At 35.9% G+C, this 26864-nt stretch overlaps 1 protein-coding gene across 1 annotated transcript in view; it reads right to left on the reverse strand.

Annotated features, from left to right (window-relative positions):
* RECK (reversion inducing cysteine rich protein with kazal motifs) overlaps nt 1-26864 on the reverse strand; it is a 1724192-nt gene that overhangs the window by 291108 nt on the left and 1406220 nt on the right. The window contains exon 13 of the mRNA XM_044065108.1: nt 7088-7228. Coding sequence (XP_043921043.1) covers nt 7088-7228 — 141 coding nt within the window. The remainder of the gene's footprint in view (nt 1-7087; nt 7229-26864) is intronic.

Here is a 26864-nt window from a genome sequence, read left to right on the forward strand (position 1 = left end):
TGTAGTCCTCACAGAACATGGTGCTGCCATCCTTCTTTGGTGCCAGCACCACTGGGGAGGCCCAGGGAATTCTGAACTCCTGAATTACCCCCATTTCCAACATTTTCTGTATCTCCTCCCTCAGAGTCTGTCTGACTGTCTCAGACACCCTATAAAGGACCTGCATAATAGGGCTCTGGGTTCCTGTATCCAGATGGTGCAGCACCAGGTGGATACACACTGGTTTTCCAGTGAACATGCCCCCAAACTCCAGTAAACCTGCTTGGATTTCTTAAAACTGGGTAGGAGATAGCTGCTGAGACATTGCTACCCCTTTCCACTGAGGTGTCAGTCTGAGCATCACTGAGGAGATCAGTCACCAGCTCTCACTCAAGCTCCTACTGCCATCCACTGCAGATACTCAGCACAAGGAGACTCAGTAGTAGACCCTTAAGCAGTGTACCCTTAGCTTTGACTAAGCACATTCATGAGTTTAATAAGCATAGCTTCAAATTTTGTGTAATATAGCAAATATTAAGCAATGATAGGGGTGGACCATAGGAACTGCATTTAGAAAAGGCTGAACTAGTTTGGCAATTAAGTTTATATTCCTATGCTTGGCCAGGATTAAATGATCTTTGTAGCATTAATAGTATTTTAAAGCTAAAAGCATTGACTAGATAGTGGTAGTTGAAAATATAATTATATATATATATATATATATATATATATATATATATATATATATATATATATATATGTATATATATATAACATGTCTGTACATGAATGATGCAATTTCTGAGCATCATATATTATATATTATATATTATATATATTTTTTTAATTCTGAGTTTGTTTGGTATACTTCATAACATGCATGACTTTAATGTTTGTTTTTTATTTTATTTTAAAAGTGCAGTTGTATTTCATCCAAGTTAATGCTTTAATATTTTTTTATATATAAAAAATGAGTGCAAGCATTTTCTTTTTATGTAACATAAGTGCTAGTAGGAGGAATTATTGTGCTGCTGATGACATCATTCCCCAGTTTGAATTTGTGCCAATTTTAAATGTATTTAAGGAGTTGATTAGTGTGTGTCTCTTATTGCCTGATGAAATTTACTATTTCATGTAAATAAAAAGAGCTTCACATTAAATTAACTTTGAAAGTATGGTGGGGAATAGTTTGATGGAAAAAGTTTTGAAAAATAACATATGGTTGTATCTAAGGAAGAAAGGTTAACTTTAAGTACACTTCAGGATAACAAATTTGTCAGGGTAATGAAATCGGATAAGGGTGGGGTAACGGTCCTGATGGATTCCATTATTTGTGAAAGTAGGATGACGGATCTTTTAAGTGATGAAATTAAATATTCCAAGTTCTCTGTGAATGAAATAAATATCACATATAAAAAAATGTATGCGGCTTTAAGTTTGTTCTATTTATTGGTTTGCTGTGCTGCGTGAATAAAGTCATAGGGCATAAACGGTTGCCCGAGTGCTTGTTTTTTGGTACATTAATGAAGTCTCTGAGCCCGGATCCCTTTTTTATACTAATTTTTCACATAGACATTGAACTCATTATAGAACAGATAGAGTATACATTTCTAATGAGTTATTTGACAAACTTGGCAAAGTACAAGTAGTCTCATGCCCACTTTCTGACCATAACGCTATAATGTTTGAACTTATGGTGAACACTAATAACTATATTCCCATTAAAAGAATACCAGCATATATGACAAACTTAAAAGGATTTTTAAGGAATTTTATAATAAAGAGATTCAATCCTTTATTGAAATAAACCACACAGAAGGCGTACCTGAGATTTAAGAGTGGGATGCCTTAAAAGCATATTTGTATGGTAAAATTATGAATTGGTATGCTCAAAATAAATGACAGTGGGACAGGGACTTGATAGGTTTGCAAGAAAAGATAGATAAAGCAAAACTATATAACCAAAAAGGAAAAGACAGTCTAACAAAAGACATCAGTGAGTTAATAAGTAAACGCGTTCAATTTCTAAACCATAAAATTATGATGCATTTAGAAAAGATTAAATTAACTAACTACTCTGTAAATCCAAAATCCATGCATAAACAGGCCAATAGAACTAAGATGCTTATTAGATCTAATGACATTAAAAAGTGAAAACGTTACACTGTAAAAGTAAGGCCACTGACACAGATGATATTTTAAATATATTTAGATCCCACTTCAATGATATCAATCAACATAAGCCATCAATGGATTCACAGGAATAATTAAAATTTTATTAGAAAATATACTAAAAATAAATCAACATAAGCCATCAATGGATTCACAGGAATAATTAAATTTTTATTAGAAACTATACTAAAAATAAATTCATGGAAGATCAGAAGAAATTAATTGATAATCCTAGACTGATATCTGAACTTAAGAATCAAATTAATAAATTAAAACCTAGCAAAGCACCTGGTAGTCATGGCATAACACCAGAATTTTATAAACTCCTGCCTAAAGAAGCTTTACTTATTTTACATAATGTTTTTTAAAAGTTAAAGATTTAAGAAAAATCCCACCATCTTGGAAATATACACTTATTTGTCTGATTTTAAAGGCTGATGAAAATCCAGCAGTGTGTTCCTTTTATAGGCCAATTTCTCTTTTGAATGTTGATTATAAAATTGTTATGGCCATACACACTACTAGAATTCAACAATTTCTTCCACATCTGATTAATGATGATTAAACTGGATTTATAATGAATATGGATACTTATGATAACAACAAAAGAATACTAAACATAATTGACAAATGCAATGCAAATAATATAAAATATAATTTAACACTAATACGTTTAGACAGTAATAATGCTTTGACTCTATTAATTGGAAATATATTTTTTGGTTCTTGAGGATTGTAATTTTTCAAATAGTTTTTCACAACTCATAAATTTGCTTTATGAAAACTCCTTAGCTTATGTAAAATAGGTTGTATCTTTCAGAGTCAATTTCAGTTTCTAAAGGAACGAATCAAGGTTGCCCATTATCACCATTATTGTTTACATTAATTATGGAGCCATTTGAAAATTATATAAGATCAAGAGAAGATATTTAAGATATGCAGATTAGTAATAAATTAAACAATAAGACTTTATTTGCTGACATTATTCTTTTTACCTTAAATGATAATAATTCTCTTAAAGCTGTTTTTAATGCAATGGAATCTTTTCAGAAAAAGTCTGGACTTGCTTTTAATGAAAATAGAATGAAAATTCTACCTAATAATTCTACTGTCTATGGTATGGAAGAAAGACTTCCCAAATATATTGTGAGGGATAAAAAATAATTCCTTAGGGATTACTTTAAAATAAAACATTAAAAGTATAATAAATGTCAATTATAACAATAGCTTAGATATTACTAAAAAAATTGTCAATAAGCAGAATAAGTTTTAATTTTCTATGGAAGAATGACTTTCTTTAATAAAACATATCATCTTACCAAAAATATTATATATGATACAATCTTTAACCCTTCCTCCTTCTAAAAATATATAAAATAATTTAATTCGTTGATTCTTGGATTTCTCTGGTATCCCAATAAACCCAGATTAAGTTTTAAACATCATAAAAGGGATTGGTCAGAGGGTGGCATAGGCCTGCCAGACTTGGAATTATATTCTCTATCTTCATTTATAAAAACATTTTCTCTTTGGTCAAACAAAAACTATAAAGTCAAATGGAAAGGGATACAATACAGCATCTGTCTGAAATCAATTCAGAAGATATAGCTGTATCAAAATATTAGAACAAATAACAATTGTGTTTGGCTATTGAAAGACTACATTTTAGACAATCAAAATATGTTAATTATTCATATATTTCCTTGATAGTAATCACTTTCAGAAATTTTATTTATAAAAATCCAAGATACAAAGCATGTGTTGTTTCTATTGTTTTCTATAGCATGCACAAAAAACAATATATGCACCTTTAATCTATCTACAATGACTGCATTTAAGGAAAATAATCTCATATACTGGCATCAGTTGATGGATAGAGAACAATTGCATATGGTTAAATATATTTCTACTAAATTAAATTCAGGAAAGGAAATGTGTTTAGATATTCAAAATTGTAGATGCTCAGCAGAAAACAAAATTAACATAATGCCACCATCTGTAAAAATGTAGTACCTCAATTTATTGATGTTTTTATTCACTGTAATGCTTCAGAAATTATTAGAGAAAGACTCTTATCCAGAGTTTATAAAGTAGCAAAAAATGCAACAGAATATTATAATGAGTGTTACTGGGATTATTTTGAATCAATTAATAATTACTATCCAAAAAATGAAGATAAAAAGTATATAGATTCATAAGATGATACTAGGCTATTGGGTCAGAGACCCTTATAAGCCTAGCCAAGAATTTTGACCATGTTCCCACAAAGTCAGCACCTGTTTCCCCTGTCCAACAGGGACACAGATGGGGTCCCAGGGAGTGTATTTTCTGTTTCCCATCCAGTCGTCCATTTTCCACTTAAAGAGGGCTACAGAGGTACTTCTTGACATGGAGAGGAAGTTTATTCCACAGACGGGGGGGTCTTTGGGACAACAACCTATCCCGCCAACAAGTTCTATTAAAGTCACAGACCAGGTTGAGGCCTTGCATGTGGGTTGCGCGAGTGGAGTTTGACTTATGGATATGAAGCAACTCCATCAGGACTGGGTCTGAGATGGTCACCTCTGAGCAGCCTGTATGAGACTGAGAAGAGGGACAGAGCTTTAGCCTATCTGTATAGGATAGGCATTTGAAACCCTGAATTTTCCTTCTCAGAAACCTCTGTGGTCTCTTCCGCTGCTGCATGTGCTTGGCAAGGTACATGCTGAAGGGGGCACTGTACTTGATAATGGGTCTGATAAGGGAGGAGTTGGTGCAGCAGTAGCATTGTTGCCTCACAGCAAGAAGTTCACCCGTTCGATTCTCAGCTGGAGTGCGGGGAGTGCCTTCTGTGTGGAGTCTGCATGTCCTCCCCATGGTTGGGTGGGCATTCAAAAGATATACGTAAATGGGCATGCCTTCATTGAAGGTTGAACGTCGAGCTGGCACCTTGGTGTTTGTGAAAATCTATGGCCAATCATTAGTGGACCGGAGTTCCGCTGTGGCGACCCCTTACCGGGAAAAGCCGAAAAACAACAACAACAACAACAACAGGGATGTTATGACCTCCTTTGCTCCTGGATGAAATATGCTTACTTATGAGGTGGGCCATGTAGAAAGCCTTCCATACAATGGAGGCAACGTGGTGGCCAAATGTCAGGTTGCTGTCAAGCTGGGTGCCCAAGTCCCTCAGAACTGATTTCATGCTTAGTAAGTTGTTATTAATGTGATAATTACTAGGGATGCTATTTTCCCCAAAGGGGATAATGATGCATTTTTTGGCATTCAGTTTGAGGCCATACTTCAGGCAAAGGCCCTCTTGGAGGATGTTCACATCACTAGGGGAATTTAAGACAGTGCCTAGCTTGCAGTCATCTGCAAACCTGGTCAGCCGCAGACCACTGGTTTTGGCTTGCACCTCAGAAAAGTATATCCCAAACAGTAGAGGCCCCAAGACCGATCCTTGCGGTACACCGCTTAAGGGTCTACTACTAGAGGTGGCTTCCCCTATTTTGACTGAGTGGGTTCTAGCAATGAGCCAGTTAGCTACCCATCTGGTAACATACGGGTTGAAGCCTAGCTGGGAGAGTTTATCCATTATGCTGGAGTGGGGAATAGTGTCAAAAGCTTTGTCTAGGTCAAAGTATGTGGTGTGCACCATCTTCCCCTCATCCATGGCTTTGGTGACCGTTTCGAAGAAGTCAACCGAGTTTAACAGGCATGATCTTCCTTTGACAAAAATAAACTGTGTGGGGGTCAAGCATTTGGAAGTTGCCACTGTCCTTGTTTATAAGGTCCATGATAATGTGTTCCATGCCCAAACTTCAAAACAACTACTTCCTCATTAAAATGGAGATTATTTACATGGAAATTCATGCATAAAACATTTATCACTCCACATGGAACTGAATTAATTTATAAAAAAAGCTGCATGCTGGAGATGTCAGGTGAATATTAAGGCAGACTGACAGCATATTTTTTTTACTGTCAAGTTATTAAACCATACTGGGATAATATTAATGTTTTTTGCATGTTATATTTACTGATCAATTTGTTTTAACAAAGTCATTAGTCTTATTCATTACTCAAATACTTGTTTGTGTAAAGAAAATAAATTATCCACTTCTGTGGAGTATCCTGTCAATTGCGAGGAAAGTAATAACTAAGAATTGGAAAAGGGAATTGGCTCGAAATTTAAAGAAATTTTTAAGTTTTGCAACTGATGTTTGCCATTTAGAACTCATTACAATCAACATGAGAACATCAAGAATTACCAGTTCTCATAACATCCAGATGAAGCTTAAACAACTGCTACATAAACAGTAACTAGAACATCGGTAACAAAAAACTTTTTCAGCATTATTTAGAGTATTTTTAAGATTTTTTTTGTAGACACCTTTGTAAATAGTTGTTTTTTGATTTATTTTGTTTCTTTATCAACTTGTTTAATTATCTATTTCTATATATGCATATGTTATATATATTTTTTTACTTGTTACATTTTAATAAAATATTTGAGAAAAAAAAACACATAGGGTTAAGTCATGTGTGCTTCCTACCAAGCTGCTCTGAAAGATTGGCTAACCAAATTGCTCCAAATGCATGTGCTTCTGGAACTGATTTCCAACCACTACCAAGGTTCAGTGACAAAGCAGGATTTCCTCTAATTATCCCTTACAAATGCTGAACAGGTTTTCAATCACTCATTCCTTCCTTCCCTGGCAGGATCCTACAGTGCCTGGACTGCTACTTAAGTCCATGTCCTTCTAAGCCATTGAGTTGATACTACTTTGTGACCCTTATGACTTTGGTGAAATACTGCCCATCCTAACAGCTGAGTTTAAACAGAAGATTTTGATATTATAATAATAAAGAGCTACAGTTTTATTTCTAGATTTATTGCTACAAAAATCTAACCATGTAAGACAACAGTACTCACAAGAAAATGTATACCTACCTGGAACACAGAAATAAGGAAGACATTCTTGACCTTGCTGACATCCTTTTCGGTTTACTTCACACAGCTGATTGGCTGGACAAGGGTTTGGATTGCATGGATGAATGACTTCTTCAACAATCCTATTCAAAGGACTGGGGCCTAAAAAAAGCACAAGTGAGACTTTCTGTATGAATTCAGAAATGTTTTCCTTTTATCTTATATAAATATCAATGACTGATATGGAACTTGGGGAAGCTTGCAAGTTTCAAGCTATGATTTTCTACAAAAAATATATTGTACTACAAAAGCATCTGTTAGTGCTGAATATCCATATGTACTACAAATACAGCATTATAACAGTGTTGAAATAGGTCTGGCATACAAAATAAGAAAACACAAGATACAGAACAGGTGGAAATTAAGACATTAGTAACTCTCTGCATTCAGCATGTCTTGTTGCACAATGTCTGTAAAATCTATGTAGACGTGTGTTTCAGTTGTGTCAGTATTGGAAACCATTCACCATATGAGGATGTACTGGCAAAATTAAATGCATTACTATGGGGTTTCAGTATTTCTAGTAAACCTTTTCTTTCATAAATTTAATAGTGAAAATGTTTATGTATGGCTTAGAGTGAGATATTGCAAACATATGGAAATATTTCCTTTTGGAATAATAACACAGCTACAAATCTGAGGAAAAAGCTATCAAATTTGCAAAAAAAAAAACTTTGAAGAAAGTTGTTTAGTTCGCTATGTTGTAGTAATGCATTTGAAATTTGGAATAAATGGATATTTTCACAAATACAGGTATGGACTCAAAATACTGAGAGTTACTGATGTTATGAGGCTACAACAACCAAATCAAACAAAGGATTACATATTTGCCAATTAAGGTCTTATCTATGTGAAACTACTCACATCTGGCATCACAGAAAATTTTGCAAATTGTGCATGAAATTTCTTTTTACGGTGAAAAAAGTAACAACTTGGTTATTCCAAAATAAAGCATGTGAAATTTTCTTAAAAGAAAATCTCAGTATTTTATAGTTGGGTTCAAAATACTGAAAATTGTCAAAGTCAAACAGCTGAATGTTTTAAACTGGTTGCAGATTTGTAATGCTAATGTACTTTTTGTGTATTTACCTGTAAATGCTCATTTCATCATCTTACTTCATGAATATAAGCAATATTTTTTGAAGGAATGGTATACTTTTAAGATAATTAAAAAGTGAAAATTAATTGACTGAAAGTAAGTGAATTGTGATACATTAAGTCTATGGTCATGTCTGTGACTGTATTCTTATGGTGTGAACTTGCAATGACGATTCATTACATCTATGACCATGTCTGTGATTGTGCTCTTATGGTGTGATCTTGCAATGATCAATAAACAATGTACATAGCTCATCATTCATAGGATGACAAGATCATAGGAAATACAAGGCAACTGAATCTTATGACCATTTATGTTTTACCAGTACCCACCCTCTTACTGAGTATCTTCTCTCAGGGTGGGCCAGACAGTCAAGACAGGAGTGAACTTATGAATATGAAACAAATCTGCCAGTTCCTCTTTGAAGAAAGGTAATGTATCACACTGCTTAATTTGTAGTTGGAGTCTCTTCCATAGGGGGTAAGCATGCCATGTAATCTCTTCACCTTGTTTTATTGATCTGCTGGTGATGATCTAGATCCTTGGTTCTGGTGTATGTGGGACTATTACATATGTGGAGATACAAAAAAATTCCAGAATCACTGGAGCCCTAATGGCTTAGAAAATGTAGGGATAACACATATCAGTACATAATGCAAAGACTGGACATGAGAGATGCAGGGAGGCAAGTAGCATGGGGAAATACTTATTTTTATTCTTATTTATTTATCGACATTTGATCACCAGGAAAGTCTGACTGGGTAGAAGCCCATTTTCAGTGAAGGCCTGGGGAGAAAAGCTCCAGATTATCACAAAACATTTTAAAAGCAATAGTTATGCAATCTTCAAAAATAAAACAAGAACATTTGCGGTTTAAATAATTATAACAAACTAGTGATAATATAAAAACACTGGTTAATAATTGATAGAAGTTATATGACAATCATTTAATATTTAAAGAAATTTTAGGTAGTTTGTAGAGAAATTAAAGGTAAGTTAGCAGTGGCGGCTGGTGACTTCAAATCAAAGGGGGGCTGCAGGAGACAGCTGAATGGGTGGGGTCAATGGGAAGGGGTGTGGCCAACTAGAAAGGGGAGGAGCTATGCTCAAAACCACAAAAACTAACTAAATACACTGCACTGGGTGCCAAACCGTCATTATGAGAGTCCAATCAAGACAAAATGAAGTGTAGAAGAATAAAAATATTTCAATGCATTGACTGCATGACAGGTATGAGGCATGAAAAAATAAATTATTTTTTTTAAATACATTAATGGAATGCCAGTCAAAATCAAGTATAAGAAAAACAAGCAGCACTCAACTCAAACCATGTCTTGCACTGCAGTTCTAATTATAATTTATATTCAGCTTTATTAAAGTACCAAGTAACATGCTGAAAGTAGAAATCTCTGATGCCCCCACTTGTAAAAATGTTCCTTATCCAAAAAAAGACGTGCTGGCTGACAACTATTTACTTGTTTCATGGGGAAAGCATGATCAAAGAAAAAATGAAAAGCAAACAAGAAATAAGCTCAAGATACAGTGCTTAAAAGGATTACTGTACAGGTTATGGACCACATGATTGGTATTCTGTTTACGGGTAAAGCCTGCAGAGATGACTGGAAGTCTCCAAGTGTAATGAGCTTCTTAAAATAATGTAATCCTGCCCTTTATTACAAATACTGTCATATGCATTTCAATACCCAAGGCTTCTGCATTATCTAGTTAAGTATTCTCTACATGGCAACAACAGAAAGGCTTTCAACACTGGCAATTCTTTAACAGTATGCTTATTAAAGCTTACTTGCATCTTGCAATCTCAGCCAAGCTTACCTGATGGTCATTAAAGTATTGCTACTTAAACACAGAGCAACAGGCACTTTGAGTAATAAGCATAAATCAACAGTACAAAAAATGACAGAAACCAGACCATTCTGCAAAAATCAAGGACAGATGAAAAGCCACTCTAGTACTTGTCTACCTTGGATGGGGGGGGGGGGATACTCTGCACATTTACACTGCATAACTACTCCTTGCCTTGCTTTGACACATCCAGAGTCACTACATGGGGAGTGGGGTGCAACAAGTATGTCACAATTTGAAATGTCTCTGGCTGACTGTGATGGCCCTGACACATTTGTCATACCTCTCAACCTCAGAGCAAGAAATCTGGACAAAGCCATACAAAGAAGTGGGACAGAGGCCCAAAAATAAGGACAAATTTTAAAATATTGCTCTTATAAACTTAGAAAGGATAATAGAATAGGTCTTGCATTAGTATGAATTTTCTGAATGGTATGAAATCTGAAACTCAAATGTCTGTCATTATTTTCTAACTTCAGTCTTTAATGATTTGTCACTAATTTGCCAAAAAAACACAATTTTATGAAAAATTGATGTAAAAATATAAAATAGCCACACAATACAGCTGGGAACCTGTCAAAGAAGGGACACTTAGTACTGCTAACTCCAGCAGCTGACAACATAAAATAATCTACATGCATTTCTGAAATAAAAGTAATCTATAACTCTGATTATTACAGTTATTTCTTAATTGTAAACCCTCCATGTTTTCTTCCAAAATTGCTATTTTGCGGAGGGATTATTAGGGGAAGAGCAAAATTTTGAGCCAAAATCAGGGACAGTTGAGAGGTTTGGCTATGCCTAATTCTATAAAGCAATATGCATGTACCTCTCCTCTCAACCTGTTAATGCAATAAATCTGGACAAGGTCAAATATATTGGGGGAACATATAAACAGTACTAAAAATTGCTCTTGTATAAACTGAGACAGTTGATAGAACAACAGGTCTTACTTTAGCATGCATTTTTCTGAAGGTTATGAAGTCTGAAACTCAGTGGGTCATTATTTAGTGACTTAATTCCTAAATGATTTGCCAGAAAACCACAAATTTTATGAGGAACAAACCAAAAATAAGAAGCAAAAAATCTATTCATTCTTTGCAAATCTGGACAGTTGGGAGGTATAGTTCAGCTGGGGCTGTCTAAGTTTGCCACCCTTCCCCCTCACAAAATCATGGTCGAATGGAGCCTCCCCCTGCAACCATTTCAATGATCCATTACTTGGCTATTTCACTCCATTTACCATAAACACTAATGTGCATACTGATTTACTTATATGATGATTTGGACTTCATTTGAAAGTTTTATTTTGCATTTTACAGCACAAACACTAAGACATTTGCTAAACAAACTTAGCATTAAAACTTCTCTGCCCTTGAAACTCACATTCATTGAAACAGCATTAAAACCCACATTCAAAGAAAATACATTTAACCAGTGGCAGATAGATTAATTCTGGGCTGTTTTCAAATCATAGGCCCCTTGCATATGAAACATACATGTGCTCTTTGATACACCTTCCTATTGTTTTGAACATTTTTCCAGTTTTCCAGTAAACAATGAAACAAAACGCATGCACCAATAATGACAAAACTGCCCAATTCAGAACATTTCCATCATAAAAGTCTACTCAAACTTCTACAGTCCACCTTGGGAGGATGGGAGCACCCAATAATGACTCCATGATCCATTTCTTTTTTATTAAATCTTATAGATACGTGGATGATATGATTTTTATAATTGAAGATGAATCTAAAATAGTTACATTGGCTGACAAATACTAATAACAATTACAGTCACATAATGATCCTGTCATATGGATGTGTGTTATGAATGTTGTAAGATATGATGAAAATTCATATGGCCTAGTGAAGGTCTTCCTAGACCCAGTCTCTACAATGACACCATTCAGTAGCGTACGGTCATTAAAAAGTCAGAAGAGGTGGCCAACAGGGATACTTTTGCTCTGTAACAACGTGCACAGCAAGTTGTCAACAGTGAATTAACTTTCTTCTTTACAAAAATGGAACCAGATAGCAAGGTGATAGATTGAAATCTATGTTTCTGCCATTGGTCTCATACCATAATTGACTACCTGTTTACATATTAAATATAAACAAAGCAAGGCTTAAAATAAACTACCCGTTGTAAGTAGATCGGGAAACGTTTTAAAGAAATTTCACATATAAACAACCGTTTCTCTTTTTCATTTATGTATGCATCTGTTTATTTGTCCATTCATCCATTCAAAACGTGAATACTGTATTATGCTGTTAATTGGATGGTACCTGAAAAGAGCTACTGCACTCTGGTTCCTCCGCCACTTTTTGTCCCACAAGACTTCTTTTAGCATTTCTTTTCATCAGGCAGCCAGGCGAAGTAGAACCAACAAAGGACCAGTATGCACACTACAACCCACAAAGGTAACCGATTCCTGGGACACTTGAGCAACATTGCGATAAGGGCTCCTTTTTACTGTCACTGTCTCCTCAGCCCACCACGGTGATATCCATTAGGGGCTCCCCATTCTCCAAGACCGCCGCAAACTGCAAAGTAGCATTTCCCAGGGCCGCAGATGACTTCTAGCAAGCACAGCACATCTCGTCACCAAGAGAGCCACCAGAAACCAGATAGGGTACCATCAATGGCGCCACAGACACCAAATCAGAGTACAAGTGAAAAGCTGCAGGACAGAGAAGCCACAAATTATGTGTTGTCCTTCCTATATCGGTCACATGCAGACATTAAACGGGGAAGTAAAACTCGGAACCCCAGGGTTTCAGCTCTTGGGACGCGTTTCATAAATATATTTTCACTGTTCCCGCTCTTAATATATGAACAATGGGCCAACAATGGCATCAATTACTAATGCACAAATCACATTTCCAACTTCCATCTTACTGAACCTCTATAGCATGCTCTGCATTATTTTTATAGATGCTGCTTGCTGCAGAGCAGTGCTCGTTTTTCCTACAAGTACGTGCAGCAGCGTTGAAGCTTTTATTTCATTATTTTGCTCACTTTACTTGCTTACTATTGTTATGCAGTCCTTCTCCATGCCTCCAGACTAAGATGCATGCAGCAGCGTGGCCCTTAGCATCTCAGTCTCCCGCTCTTGCAAATCTCAGTAATTTTGCCCGGCTGCAGTTTAAAAAGAAGCTGCAATGCACAGTGATATGCCTGGTGGTTGTGTGGCATTAGATTTTTTTTTTTGGGGGGGGGGGCGATTTCTTCTTTTCTATATTAGTTCAGGAATAATTAAAAAATACCAATGATAGCATCCGCATCCAAGCCACCTGCTTGGAGAGGTGCAGTTTGCAAACGTGTCCTCAGGTCCGTTACACCAGCTAGAATTTTAGCTGTAAGGTTGCCATGTAGTTGGCTCTAAATCAATGTGAGAGGCCTTCCCCCCCAGCTGTAACACTCCTCCCCTTATTAGCCAACACACTCGTGATCACAGAGACTTACTGCTGTTTTCCTCCTGGAAGAAGAACAGCAGTCAGCCATCTGGGAGTAAATTCTGCATCCATCAAGCCTTCCAAAAAGTTATACAAAGCACTCTACTCTGATTTTGTATTTCGTTGGGCCAGAAGGTTCAACGTTTTTTTAACCTGTGTACACGTGTAACAAGATCTCGTAAACTCAAAGCATAAGTAGGAAAATCTGTGAATTAGCTAGGACAAACCGAAGACTGCTGGAGTATTAGACTTTAGCTGCCCCGTTTGTTCTTTGTCTACTTTTTGTCTGCACCTCTCATTACAAAAAGAAAAAAATAATTTTATAAGAAAGAAATAAAAGGATACTAGGAAGATGGCACCAACTGAAAATGAACCACAAAACTCTCTCTTTGTGTACACACACACGCAATATGACTGCTGAAGTTTAAAATTATACAAGCATACCATAATTTAAATAATAATTTACATATAAATGAAGCTTACAATTGGCGATGTTTGCATTACACAAGCCTGAGAAACACCACCAAGCATATCCTTCCACAAAAGTAAGTATTCAAAGAAAAAAATAAAGAACGGCTACCACACACACACACACACACACAAAACGCATTAATCACACTAGCTTGTGAGGCTAACTTTTACTTACTTAATTCTGCACCTTCACTCTGTACTTTAAAACTTTTCTTCTTCTTTCTTCTTCTTTCTTCTTGTTCTTCTGTTCTTCTAGGCACACGCTGCACAGCTGACAAAATCCACACCACCCAAAAACGTAAAATCCGATTACCAAAAAATTATTCACAAAAAAAAAAAAAGTAAAAAGATCACGAAACAAAACAAATGAAAGCTGAAGCTCGAAGCTAACTGACTGATTCTCGCTCTTTTCCCAGCTCATAAAGCCCGGGAAGAGAGCGACAACCAATCAGTAGCATTTGCCCAGCAGGCACGTCATGACGTGCCTGCGGACGTCGCAGTCCGAGCCCCTTCCATATCTATGCGGTTTGTGAGTCAACCGCATAGATTTCTGGGAAGTTCTGGGCATCAGAATGATGCCTCCTTAGCTTCTCCGGGCTGCAATGTAAACATTGCAGCAACCCAGCAAGAATTTAGGAAAAAAAAAAAAACGCCGTTGCGATTAAAGCGCGCAATGCGCATGCGCGTAATTTCGAGTCGCGGACTCGAAATTTACCGTTTTAAAATGTACAAAAACAGATTTTTTTTTTTTTTTTACACAAAACAATTAAACAAACTACTCAGCTGTCTAGCTGAGGGGGCTGCAGTCCGGCAGACCGATGCCACGAGCCGCCCCTGTAAGTTAGTCTAATACAAACCAGAATTGCAATATGAAGTGAAGGTAAACTGGCTTATGGTATATTTAGAGAGAAAGTCAGGGAAGATAATTTGATAGAAGTAAGGAAGTAAGTGAAGAAGTGAGAGTAAAGCAGTGTAAGGAATGAAAAGGTACTTGTTCACATTTAAGGATATAGTTTACCATGGTTTTGACCAAAAACAGAACCAAATTTTAGCTAGGAAGTCTTTCAGTGTGGTTTTGAAAGATGGGAGAGAGGGTATTGACCTGATGAAGACAGGTAAGGAGTTTACAGGCCTTAGCAACCTTGTACGAGTACAATGCCTGGCAGATATGCCAGGTTTATAGACACTCAAAGAGTATTTATTTGGTCAGTGGATCACAATGACTGATGTGAGCCATAGTTGTGTAGAATGTTTTTAGTGCTGGATGTGCAGATGGATACTGGATAACTTAGTAGGTGGTAAGGAGCTGTATATATGCTAGTTGATAAGGCAGTTCAAACCAGTTTAGTTTTTTTAATGCTATACAGTGGTGGATTGTGAAAGGGGTATTTGCTGCAAATTTAGCAACTTTGTTATAGCATTGTTCAAGTTTTAATTTTTGTGAATTAAAATGGCCAACAGATTCAGTGCCAACTTTACCCCTCTCCCCCCCAAAGGGCCAATCACAATACCAGAGGAATGCCAGGCACCCAGCATTACTGCAGCACAGGTTACAACTACATTGTCCAAGGCCAAGAATACAGATTCCATGGGACTCGACAATATCCCTGGATGTGTTCTACATGAACTACAAAGTGAACTGGTGCCACATCTGTGTGCCCTGTTCAATCACAGCCTCACCTCAGGCTTTGTCCCTACCGAATGGAGCACTGCTGCAGTCATCCCTCTCCATAAAGGAGGAGTGACTACAGTCCCTGGGAAGTATTGCCCCATTAGCCTGACGAGTCTGATATGTAAGGCTATGTAGCGCATCATCATGGACCTAATTAACAAGGATATAGGGAATCTCCAAACTCTAGATCCCATGCAATTTGGTTTTGTGAAACGTAGATCATGCCTGCTCAACCTGGTTGACTTCTTTGAGTCAGTCACCAGAGCTGTTGATGAGGGCAAGGCAATTCATATAGCCTACCTCGATCTGGCCAAGGCCTTTGACACCATTCCCCACTCAAGAATTATTGATAAACTCACTAAATTAGGCATCAACCACTATATCACTTGGTGGGTTGCAAATTGGCTCACAGATAGAAACCACAGTGTGAAAGTAACGGACTCCAAGTCACACTGCTGACCAGTGACAAGTAGAGCCCCACAAGGATCGGTTTTGGGTCCTCTCCTGTTTGGCATCTACTTCTCAGAAGTCCAGGCCAACACAGAGGGACTCTGGCTGACCAACTTTGTAGATGACTGCAAGCTGGGAGCCATTACTAACTCCTCAAGTGATGTAGACATCCTACAGAAAGGCCTCACCGAGACCAATGACTGATGTCAAAACTATGGCCTTAAGCTTAATTCCCAAAAATGTGTCCTCATCCCCTTTGGAAAAAAATCAGTTCCCACTAATTACCACTTCAATAGGAGCCCACTGAACACTGAAGGCATTATAAGAGATCTGTGGGCACAGGTTGACAGCAACCTCTCCTTCGACCACCACATTGCCACTGTGGTCAGAAAGTCCTTCAATGTAGCATATCCCATTTACAAGGGTTTTGCATGTAGGAAAAAAGAGGTCACCATCTCTCTCTACTCTTCCCTCAGTAGGCCAATCATTGAGTATAATGCCCCATTTGGCATGTACCTCACTAGATACATTCAACAGCTGGAAAGACCACAAAAGCACCTCATGAAGAGGATCCCAGGCCTTAAACACATGTCCTACTTGGACAGACTAAAAAAACTTCAGCTATTCTTTGTCTCATATCGTCTACTAAGAGGCTATCTCTGCTTGACTTACAAAGCCATGTCTGACCCAGCTCTATTAGAAATGCTACATCTAAAGAAATCCCAATCCCTCCACACCACACACTCCAGAGACCTCAACCTCATTACCACAATCAGCAGAATATGCTGGGGCGACAGGTTCATAACCCAGAGACTGCCCATGCTCTGGAATAGACTTCCCATACATATCAAGCAGAGCACCTCACTGAAAAATCTTGATGAGTGGATGGGAAATAGAAAGTTCACCCCGGGAAACACTCCAGTGGCTCTTCTTAATAGAGGCACTGGGAATTGACGTCGGGTGGCACGATGCCAGGGCACTTCTATGGGCTAGGCTTGTAAAGGCTCCAGGTCCATTAGCCTAGTACATACCTATGAACCTATGAAGCTTGAAGGTTAGTATGGCTGGAAACACCATAAAGATGTGTGGGGAGGAGATAAGTAGTGGCATGTGCAGTTTTAGTTGCGTTAGTGAGAAAGTTTTGGGCTCTGTAAAGCATCCCTAATTTTCAATGAGTTTTTCTTATGCAATTATGTATATATAGGTGGAATGTAAGCTCATCATTTACTATTACCCCTAATAATTCATATGAGAAGTGACTTCAGTGGTTGTATTATCAAGAGAGAGGACTTTACATTTTGGTTTTTCATGAGAGAGGGATTTGTGGGAAAAAGTAGTAGTTTGGTCTTTTTTGGGTCAAACATTTATTGTGAGTTGTGAAGTCATGTTTCAGTGTTGTTAAAGCTTCCTGAGTAATTTTTGGAGGTGTAACATGTCAGACATGGAAATGAGAGTGGAATCATCTGCATATTGTATTAGGGTGACCTGTTGTGTGGATGTATACAGGGTGTTGGTGACAATGTTAAAGAGGAGAGGACAAGGATACAACCTTATGGTGCACTGATGGTGACTGGGAGGTTAGGAGAGAGCGTAGAAAGCCATTGTACTGACTGATACCTATTGGACAGGTCACTTTTGAACCACAGAAGAATGGGCTGCGAGAGACCCAGAGAGGACATTTGAAGTTTGCGCTGACAAACTGTTTTGAAGGCTTTAGACAGGTCTAGAAATAGGGAAGAGACTAGGTTGCTGTTATCTCTAGCTTTATTGACAGTATCTATATACAGTAGAAGGACAGTGCTAGTACTATGGGAAGGATGGAAGCCATGTTATGTAGGGGATAGGTGTTCTTCCTGCAGGAGATAGTCTAGCAGTTCTTATATATTTTTCAAATATTTTGGTAAGTGGAGATAAGAATGCTTAAGGTCTAAAGTTATTAATATCTATTGAATTTCCTCCATGGAGCAGAAGGATAATGTGTTACTTTTTCCAGAGACAGGGAATGTGGGATTCCTGGATTGACCTATTTATAAGGATTGAGACAGGATAGGCAATGATATTGGCTGCTATTTTAGGTACTCACTTGGAATCAGCTGAAGAAGAGCGGGTCTATGTTCAGCCATCGAATGAAAATTCAGTTGAACAGCTAAACATCAAAACCTAAGCAGAGGGGGGGGGGGGTGTGTGGCCAAGATGGGCTCTGAGTAGCAGCAGATTTTAACAACTCCACTAAAGAAATATTATTCTGACAGGAATTCTGCCTTCAGACTAAAAATTGAAAATACTTTTATACATGATTTGAAAGAACTTAATTTCATCTATAATAATATCTAGTTAAAAACAAAAAAGGCAGATTTTTTTGTCAGATATTCCTGGATAATGTTTCCTCATCTGAAGAAATTTATCATGAGCTTCACTAAATCTAGCAAACAGGATTCCAGCTTCAAAAGAGAGATTCAGACTTTGATAACAAATATACAGAATCTTACCACAAAAATTGATAAGCTGGATACTAAAATAGATAATTTCAAGGAGAAGACTATCAAACAAATGGATTTACTCCATCAAGACTTACTACAACAAAAAACTCTGACAACAGGTATTGAAGAGGCTCTGAATGATATGGATGGGAGAATTACTGAAAATGAAAATAATGTGGAATTCCTACTCAAACAGAACACTCTTCTACAAAATAAGTTAGATGATCTAGAAAACAGATCTAAACGCAACAACCTAAGAATATTTGAACTACCAGAAGGCATTGAAGGGAAAAATATGACTAACTTTCTCACCACTTAGTTACCTAAAGCTCTTGATCTCACTGAAGCTATGTCCTTTGGTATTGAGAGGGCACATCGTTCCCTTGCTACAGTGGATACAGCTAACAAAAGCAACCTAGATCTATCATTGTCAAATTCCTCTCATCTTCTGATAAGGAATCAGTGTTAAAAACTGCATGGCCCAAGGCACAAATTAAATTAAATGAAGCTACAATACTTTTTGAAAATGATTATTCATCGGCAGTTATAGCAAAAAGAAAAATATTCTTACCTTTGATAAAGGAACTGAAGAAAGCACAGGTGAAAACACATCTTTTGTTCCATGCAAAGCTGGAGATAATTTCATCGGAAGGTCCCAAAATATTTGAAGACTTTGAATCAGCTCTGAGCTATGTAAAAGTCCATAAGATCTTGGAAAAAATAGAAGAGATGGAATGGGCTAATCCCACGCTTAAGAGAATGGCAATTAATCCCACTTGGAAGACTTTGAAGAAACAAAAAAGACTAAGAAACAAGTGACTTAAATATTTATGTTTGCAGTTTGTTATGTTTCTGGAAACATTGTCACTCTGTTAATTACTTGTTGATATTTTCACTTACAAGGTAAGCCTGCTTTTTCTTTTTTCCATCCCATTCACATATAACCTTAAGTATACACATAATTTCATTTTTTTACTTAAACTGAGCTAAAAGTTTATACTAATGGTAAATATATAGTCATGGGTATTGTTATAAAGATATTTCAAGATTGAAGGGTAAACAAATGGAGCCACTGTGTTAGTAAATTAATTACTTCTCATATATAAACATTCTAGATTCCCTCTATAATCTCTAATTAATTTAGTTAAACTAATTACAGTCAGATCAATTCAATATACATAGATATAAGTAAATAAAAGTTCACTACACAATCATTTGTCATTCTATGCTATTCACACTAAACACTGTTTTTATTTTATAGTTTATACCTTAAGAAGCAATTTAAAACTTTTATATATGTTAAATTCATATGGTGATAATATGATTTGATAACTTTTTAACATTCTACTAAGACTCATAATGAACTCTTTTACAGTTTAAAAAAAAAAAATATATATCTATATATATATATATATATATATATATATATATATTTTTTTTTTTTCATGTGAATGTTAAATGGATTAATAGGGCTGTGTGATTTATTTAAAATGTTTTCTGCTACATTTGAAGCTGTGTGGTACTGTTTGGTTGTAATGGGTAGCTCAAACTCTTGCTGTGCATGTCAGCAGGCTATGGGAAGCTTACAGATGTCACACACATGAACTTTCCCTATACTTATTGAATACAGCTACATACTTGTTATTTTTGGTGTTTTTTTGTATAAAACGACGAAAGACAACTTCCAGAGACTCCGTGAAGCTCGAGCTTGTTGTCCACGAGCTTATTTCTTCTTAAACGGCCTTATTTTCACTAAAAAGCCTCTCTTCATTCTCAAATGAGCTCCACGAAATCATGACACATTTTGATGATGTCAGAGCTAGTCGACCAGCCTAACCAGAAAGTCACTACATGTAATTTTGTTGGAAAAGCCACAGAAATGTTGGAAATGGATGTAATTACTATCAAAATGTATTTTTAAGCCTGCTTAATACATCATTTAGCCAAATTTTGATTCTTAAGAAAGGAACCTTCAACTAAGTCATTCTTATTCATGTCTATGGTAAATTCAAGGGGAAATAAAAAAAAAAGAGAAACGTAAGTGTGCATTTACTTGAACTAATGTATGCCAAGTTATTTATAAAGCTGTGCCTTGCTTAATATGGTAAATCAGTCTTATTATAAATTATAACTAATTTTTCATTCAGAGGCTGACAGCTGGTTGGAAAATAGCATGAGTTAAAATAAGTTTACTTAAGACATGATAACATATTCTAACATAGGTGCTTATACTGTCATTTGACCTTTTACTTTAAAGATATTCATATTGATATGTTTTGATTACTATACCAACATATAGCATCTGTGTTAAAATGGCTAGTAGTTACTTATACTTATGCTTATACTGTCATTTGACCTTTCACTTTAAAGATATTCATATTGATATGTTTTGATTACTATGCCAACATATAACATTTGTGTTAAAATGGCTAGTAGTTACTTTAATTGACATTTTTCAGTATCAGAATGCTGCTTTTCCTAGACTTCAGACTCCTTTCTTTTGAATGCTATCTAGAATAATATGTCATAACAATGAATTTATATGCTAACTTGGTTTAAATTCCACAGAAGGGTTATGTGTTCTGTTGATGACAGCAAAGAGTATTAACTAATCAACTATTATATCATATGATTCAGCAGAAGTTAAAATGCCTTGTTTTTTTTCCCTCTCTCAACAAGTATAGAGAATGACTTTATTGATACAGCATTTTTTTACAAATGTTATATTATTCTAAGACATACTTAGTTATATAATTTACATGAAATATACTTATGGTATTAGCAATTCCAGAGGGGTTACATTGAATATAACTCTGTTTTAACAGTTTTAAGGAATATATAATCATATATAGAGTTACTATTTCATCTGTTTAATTTTTATATACAATGAAGGTTATGTCTTGTTGCTGCTGTCTAAAGGTCAAATGCGAACGGTAGATTGCTTTAAGCAATACCTGATGAGTTACACTGATAATACTATGCTTTACTTGTGTTACCAGATGAGTCACACTGATTACAGATCTGCTTCATTGGTTCATAGGTTCATAGGTTCATACTAGGCTATCTGCCCGAGGGCATTTACAAGCCTAGCCCATAGTTTTGTGGATTACGCCACCCCTTTAGTTTGGAGAAACTATGCCCATTATTTTGCTGTGCCTCTGTCGAGCAGTGACACTGAGGTAATCCCTGGGGTATATCTGCGATCTCCCATCCATTGGACAAGATTCCTCTTGAACAAGGCCAGCGAGGTGCTCTGCCTCACATATACCAGGATTTTGTTCCACAGCATAGGGAGTCTCTGGGTGATGAATCTATCCCTCCAGCACGTCCTATTAATAACCGTGTCGAGGTTTAAGTCTCCCGCCCTTGTGGCTCTGAGGGATCTAGATTTTTTGAGGTGAAGCATGTTCATCAAATCTGGGTTTGACATGGCCTTGTATGTCAGGCACAGGTCACCTCTGAGCAAGCGGTAAGCAACTGAATAGAGCTGGAGTTCTTTCAGTCGGGCAGCATAAGACAGATTTTTGAGACCCTTTATCCTTTTGGTGAGGAACCTTTGTGGCCTCTCCAGCTGCTGCAAGTGTCGGGTCAGATACATTACGAATGGGGCATTGTACTCAATCATTGGTCTGATGAGTGATGAGTATAGGGAGACTATGACCTCCCTTGATCTAGATGTGAATCCCTTCATGATAAGGTGGGCAATGTAGAAGGTCTTCCTAACTACTTTAGCAATATGAGTGTCGAATGAAAGGCTACTGTCAACCTGGGTCCCCAGGTCCCTGATAACTTCTTCTGTGCTCAGTGGATTGCCACCTATATGGTAGCTAGGGGTAACCTTGTTTTTCCCGAAGGGTATGACTATGCATTTCTTGGCATTTAACTTTAGGCCATGGCTCTGGCACCAGTTATCCGTTTCTGTGAGACCCTTCTGAAGGATATCTGTGTCAGATGTGTTTTCGACTATGGCGCCCAGTTTGCAGTCATCTGCAAACTTTGTCAGCCATAACCCCCCTGTGTTTGCTTGTACTTCAGAAAAGTAGATGCCAAACAAGAGTGGGCCCAGGACTGAGCCCTGTGGGACACCACTTGTGACAGGCTTTGAGTCTGACATGGCGCCAGCAACTCTGACCCTGTGGGTTCTGTCACTCAGCCAGTTTGCAACCCATCTTGTGATGTATGGGTTTACATTTAAGCTGATGAGTTTTTCAATGATACCGGAGTGGGGTATTGTATCGAAGGCTTTCGCCAGGTCGAGGTAGGCTGTATGGACTGCCTTTCCCTCATCAATGGCCTTGGTGACTGTCTCGAAAAAGTCAACCAAGTTTAAAAGGCATGATCTGCCTTTGACAAAGCCAAACTGGGTTGGATCCAAAGTCTGCAAATTCCCTATGTCTTTATTTATGAGATCCATTATGATCCTCTCCATGGCTTTGCAGATAAGGCTTGTCAAGCTAATGGGACGGTAATTTCCAGGGTCGGTGGAGGCACCGCCTTTGTGAAGTGGGACCACAGTCGCTGCGCCACTCCTGGTGCGTATCCGGAGGTGAGACTAAGATTAAACAGCTGTCCTAACTGCGGGTTTAATTCCTCGTTGAGTTCATGGAGCACACAGCCGGGGACACCATCAGGTCCCATGGATGCTGTGTTTTTTGCCTTGGAGAGAGCAGTTCTCACCTGGGCATTAGAGATGTTTGGGGGGCTACAATCATTTGGTATAGATATCTCTCCTTTTGGGGGGGAGGGGGGGGAGAAGTTTGCACTGAACCTGTCAGCCAGTACGTTGGCAATGTCTGTAGGATCAGTAATCTTCACATCATTTTGAACTAATTCTGAGCATATCTGGGAGTTTCCTCCCAGGTTTCTAACATAGCTAATGAATATGTAAATATATATAGAGTTACTATTTTAGCTATCTCACATCTATGTATATTGGAGGGTGTGCTTTGCTGCTGCTGTGTAGGGGATTGATCCGAGTTACAGATGTCACTGGGACAAGGAGTTTACAACTCCAGGCGGGTAGCTACCCCATTTTTTCATAACATATACACTACATTTAATTTTCTTAATATGTTTTTCCTGACATCCATCATAATTCAAATATATATAATTGTAAGTTGCAAGAATGGTATAACACATACTGTGTATCTCATACTAACAGACATAGACTGTAATTTACATAACAAGTATTTTGGAGAGGATTATACAAATTATATTCAAGATAACACACAAATCACAAGCATCTCTTACTCATTTATAAAGCTATCATGACCACACTAAAATGTTTATCAATCAACATAAATGGTTTGAATAACCCTATTAAAAGAGGAAATTTATTTAAATACTTAAATATACACAAACCAAACATAATATTTTACAAGAAACACAACTTTTGAAAGAAAATATTAACTTTTTAAATACTAATAAATATATAGTTATTGCCAGTTCTGAACATTCTAAAAAGAAAAGAGGAGTAACAATTCTCTGAACAGAATTCTCCCTTTACCTAGAATTATTAAATCTTATCAAGACAATAAAGGGATGCTTTGCCTGGTGATAATTAAAATAAATACAAAACTTTTCACTTTAGTAAATAACTATTGGTTACTGGGCATTGGAACCAGTACCATTAAACAACAATTGAACAAAATTGTATCTCATTCTGAGGGTAATATTATTATGACAGGGGACTTTAATTGTGTTTTAAATGAAAAGGACTCTAGCACTTCAGGGAAAAGGAAGATAACCTCACAAGCTAAACAACTAATACAATTTATGGATACATATCATCTAAAAAATATACATAACTATATAGACTTGAGCTCACTTCAGTTTACATTCTATTCTACTAGATTCAAATCATACTCTAGAATAGATAGGGTAGTTATATCCACACAAATAATAAATGATTTAATAAACACCAAGATTGTGTCTTGCTCTATTTCAGATTATAATACAATTATATTTGAGCTTAATTTAAATGATACCCCAATGACTTATATAAGAATACCTGCATATATAACTCAATTAAAATAATTTCAAACATTTTTTGAAGAAGAAACAAAAAAATTTATAAAAACTAATCTAACATATAACTCTCATGACATTTATATATGGGATGTATTAAAAGATTATTTATATGGACAAATAAATAAATGGTACTATAACAAAAGGAAGTACTGGGACGAAGATTTAAAAAAATGCAAGACAAACTAGATAGATTACACCTCAAAGTTAATGACAAGTTCACTCCTAAAAATATCAGAGATGAAATAAATAAAACTAAGGAGGAATACAGTGCAATCTTACATCATAAGACTATGATTTCCTTAGAGAAATTTAAATTCCTAGCCTATTCAGTAAACCCAAATCATTTAACCAACCTTGCAAATAAAACAAAAAGAATCAACAAACATAATCATATTAAAGAAATATACTCGTCAAGAAAAAAGAAAAATGTTGATAATATACATGACAGATGAAGTTAAACATCATTTTCACACAATTAATCAAACTTCTCAGATCATTCAACCAATAGATAAAATAAAACAATACATTAAAAAGAACTTGTATGCCAAACTCAACAAACAACAGTCAGAAATCATAGACAAACAGATCTCCTTAGCGGCCATACAAACATAAATTAATAAACTTAAACAGAACAAAGCACCAGGCAATGATGGCATAATTCCTGAATTGTATAAAAATATGCCTAATACAGCTATTTCTTTACTACAGAACATATTTCTTATTGCCCAGAATTACATTATTTTGCCTCCATCTTGGAAATATACCATTATTTCGCCCATTCTAAAATCTAGTAAAGATCCTAAATTATGTACCTCATATAGGCCCATAACTCTTTTAAATATTGACTACAAAATGTTTATGAATATATATGCTGACAAGGAGTTTACAACTCCAGGCAGGTAGCTACCCCATTTTTTCATAACATATACACTACATTTAATTTTCTTAATAAGTTTTTCCTGACATCCATCATAATTCAAATATATATAATTGTAAGTTGCAAGAATGGTACAACACATACTGTGTATCTCATACTAACAGACAAAGACTGTAATTTACATAACAAGTATTTTGGAGAGGATTATACAAATTATATTCAAGATAACACACAAATCACAAGCATCTCTTACTCATTTATAAAGCTATCATGACCACACTAAAATGTTTATCAATCAACATAAATGGTTTGAATAACCCTATTAAAAGAGGAAATTTATTTAAATACTTAAATATACACAAACCAAACATAATATTTTACAAGAAACACAACTTTTGAAAGAAAATATTAACTTTTTAAATACTAATAAATATATAGTTATTGCCAGTTCTGAACATTCTAAAAAGAAAAGAGGAGTAACAATTCTCTGAACAGAATTCTCCCTTTACCTAGAATTATTAAATCTTATCAAGACAATAAAGGGATGCTTTGCCTGGTGATAATTAAAATAAATACAAAACTTTTCACTTTAGTAAATAACTATTGGTTAGTGGGCATTGGAACCAGTACCATTAAACAACAATTGAACAAAATTGTATTTCATTCTGAGGGTAATATTATTATGACAGGGGACTTTAATTGTGTTTTAAATGAAAAGGATTCTAGCACCTCAGGGAAAAGGAAGATAACCTCACAAGCTAAACAACTAATATAATTTATGGATACATATCATCTAAAAAATATACATAACTATATAGACTTGAGCTCACTTCAGTTTACATTCTATTCTACTAGATTCAAATCATACTCTAGAATAGATAGGGTAGTTATATCCACGCAAATAATAACCAAGATTGTGTCTTGCTCTATTTCAGATTATAATACAATTATATTTGAGCTTAATTTAAATGATACCCCAATGACTTATATAAGAATACCTGCATATATAACTCAATTAAAATAATTTCAAACATTTTTTGAAGAAGAAACAAAAAAATTTATAAAAACTAATCTAACATATAACTCTCATGACATTTATATATGGGATGTATTAAAAGATTATTTATATGGACAAATAAATAAATGGCACTATAACAAAAGGAAGTACTGGGACGAAGATTTAAAAAAATGCAAGACAAACTAGATAGATTACACCTCAAAGTTAATGACAAGTTTACTCCTAAAAATATCAGAGATGAAATAAATAAAACTAAGGAGGAATATAGTGCAATCTTAAGACTATGATTTCCTTAGAGAAATTTAAATTCCTAGCCTATT

Source organism: Protopterus annectens, chromosome 3.part0 (genome assembly GCF_019279795.1).
Source record: "Protopterus annectens isolate FY-2018-M chromosome 3.part0, PAN1.0, whole genome shotgun sequence".
NCBI lineage: Eukaryota > Metazoa > Chordata > Ceratodontiformes > Protopteridae > Protopterus > Protopterus annectens.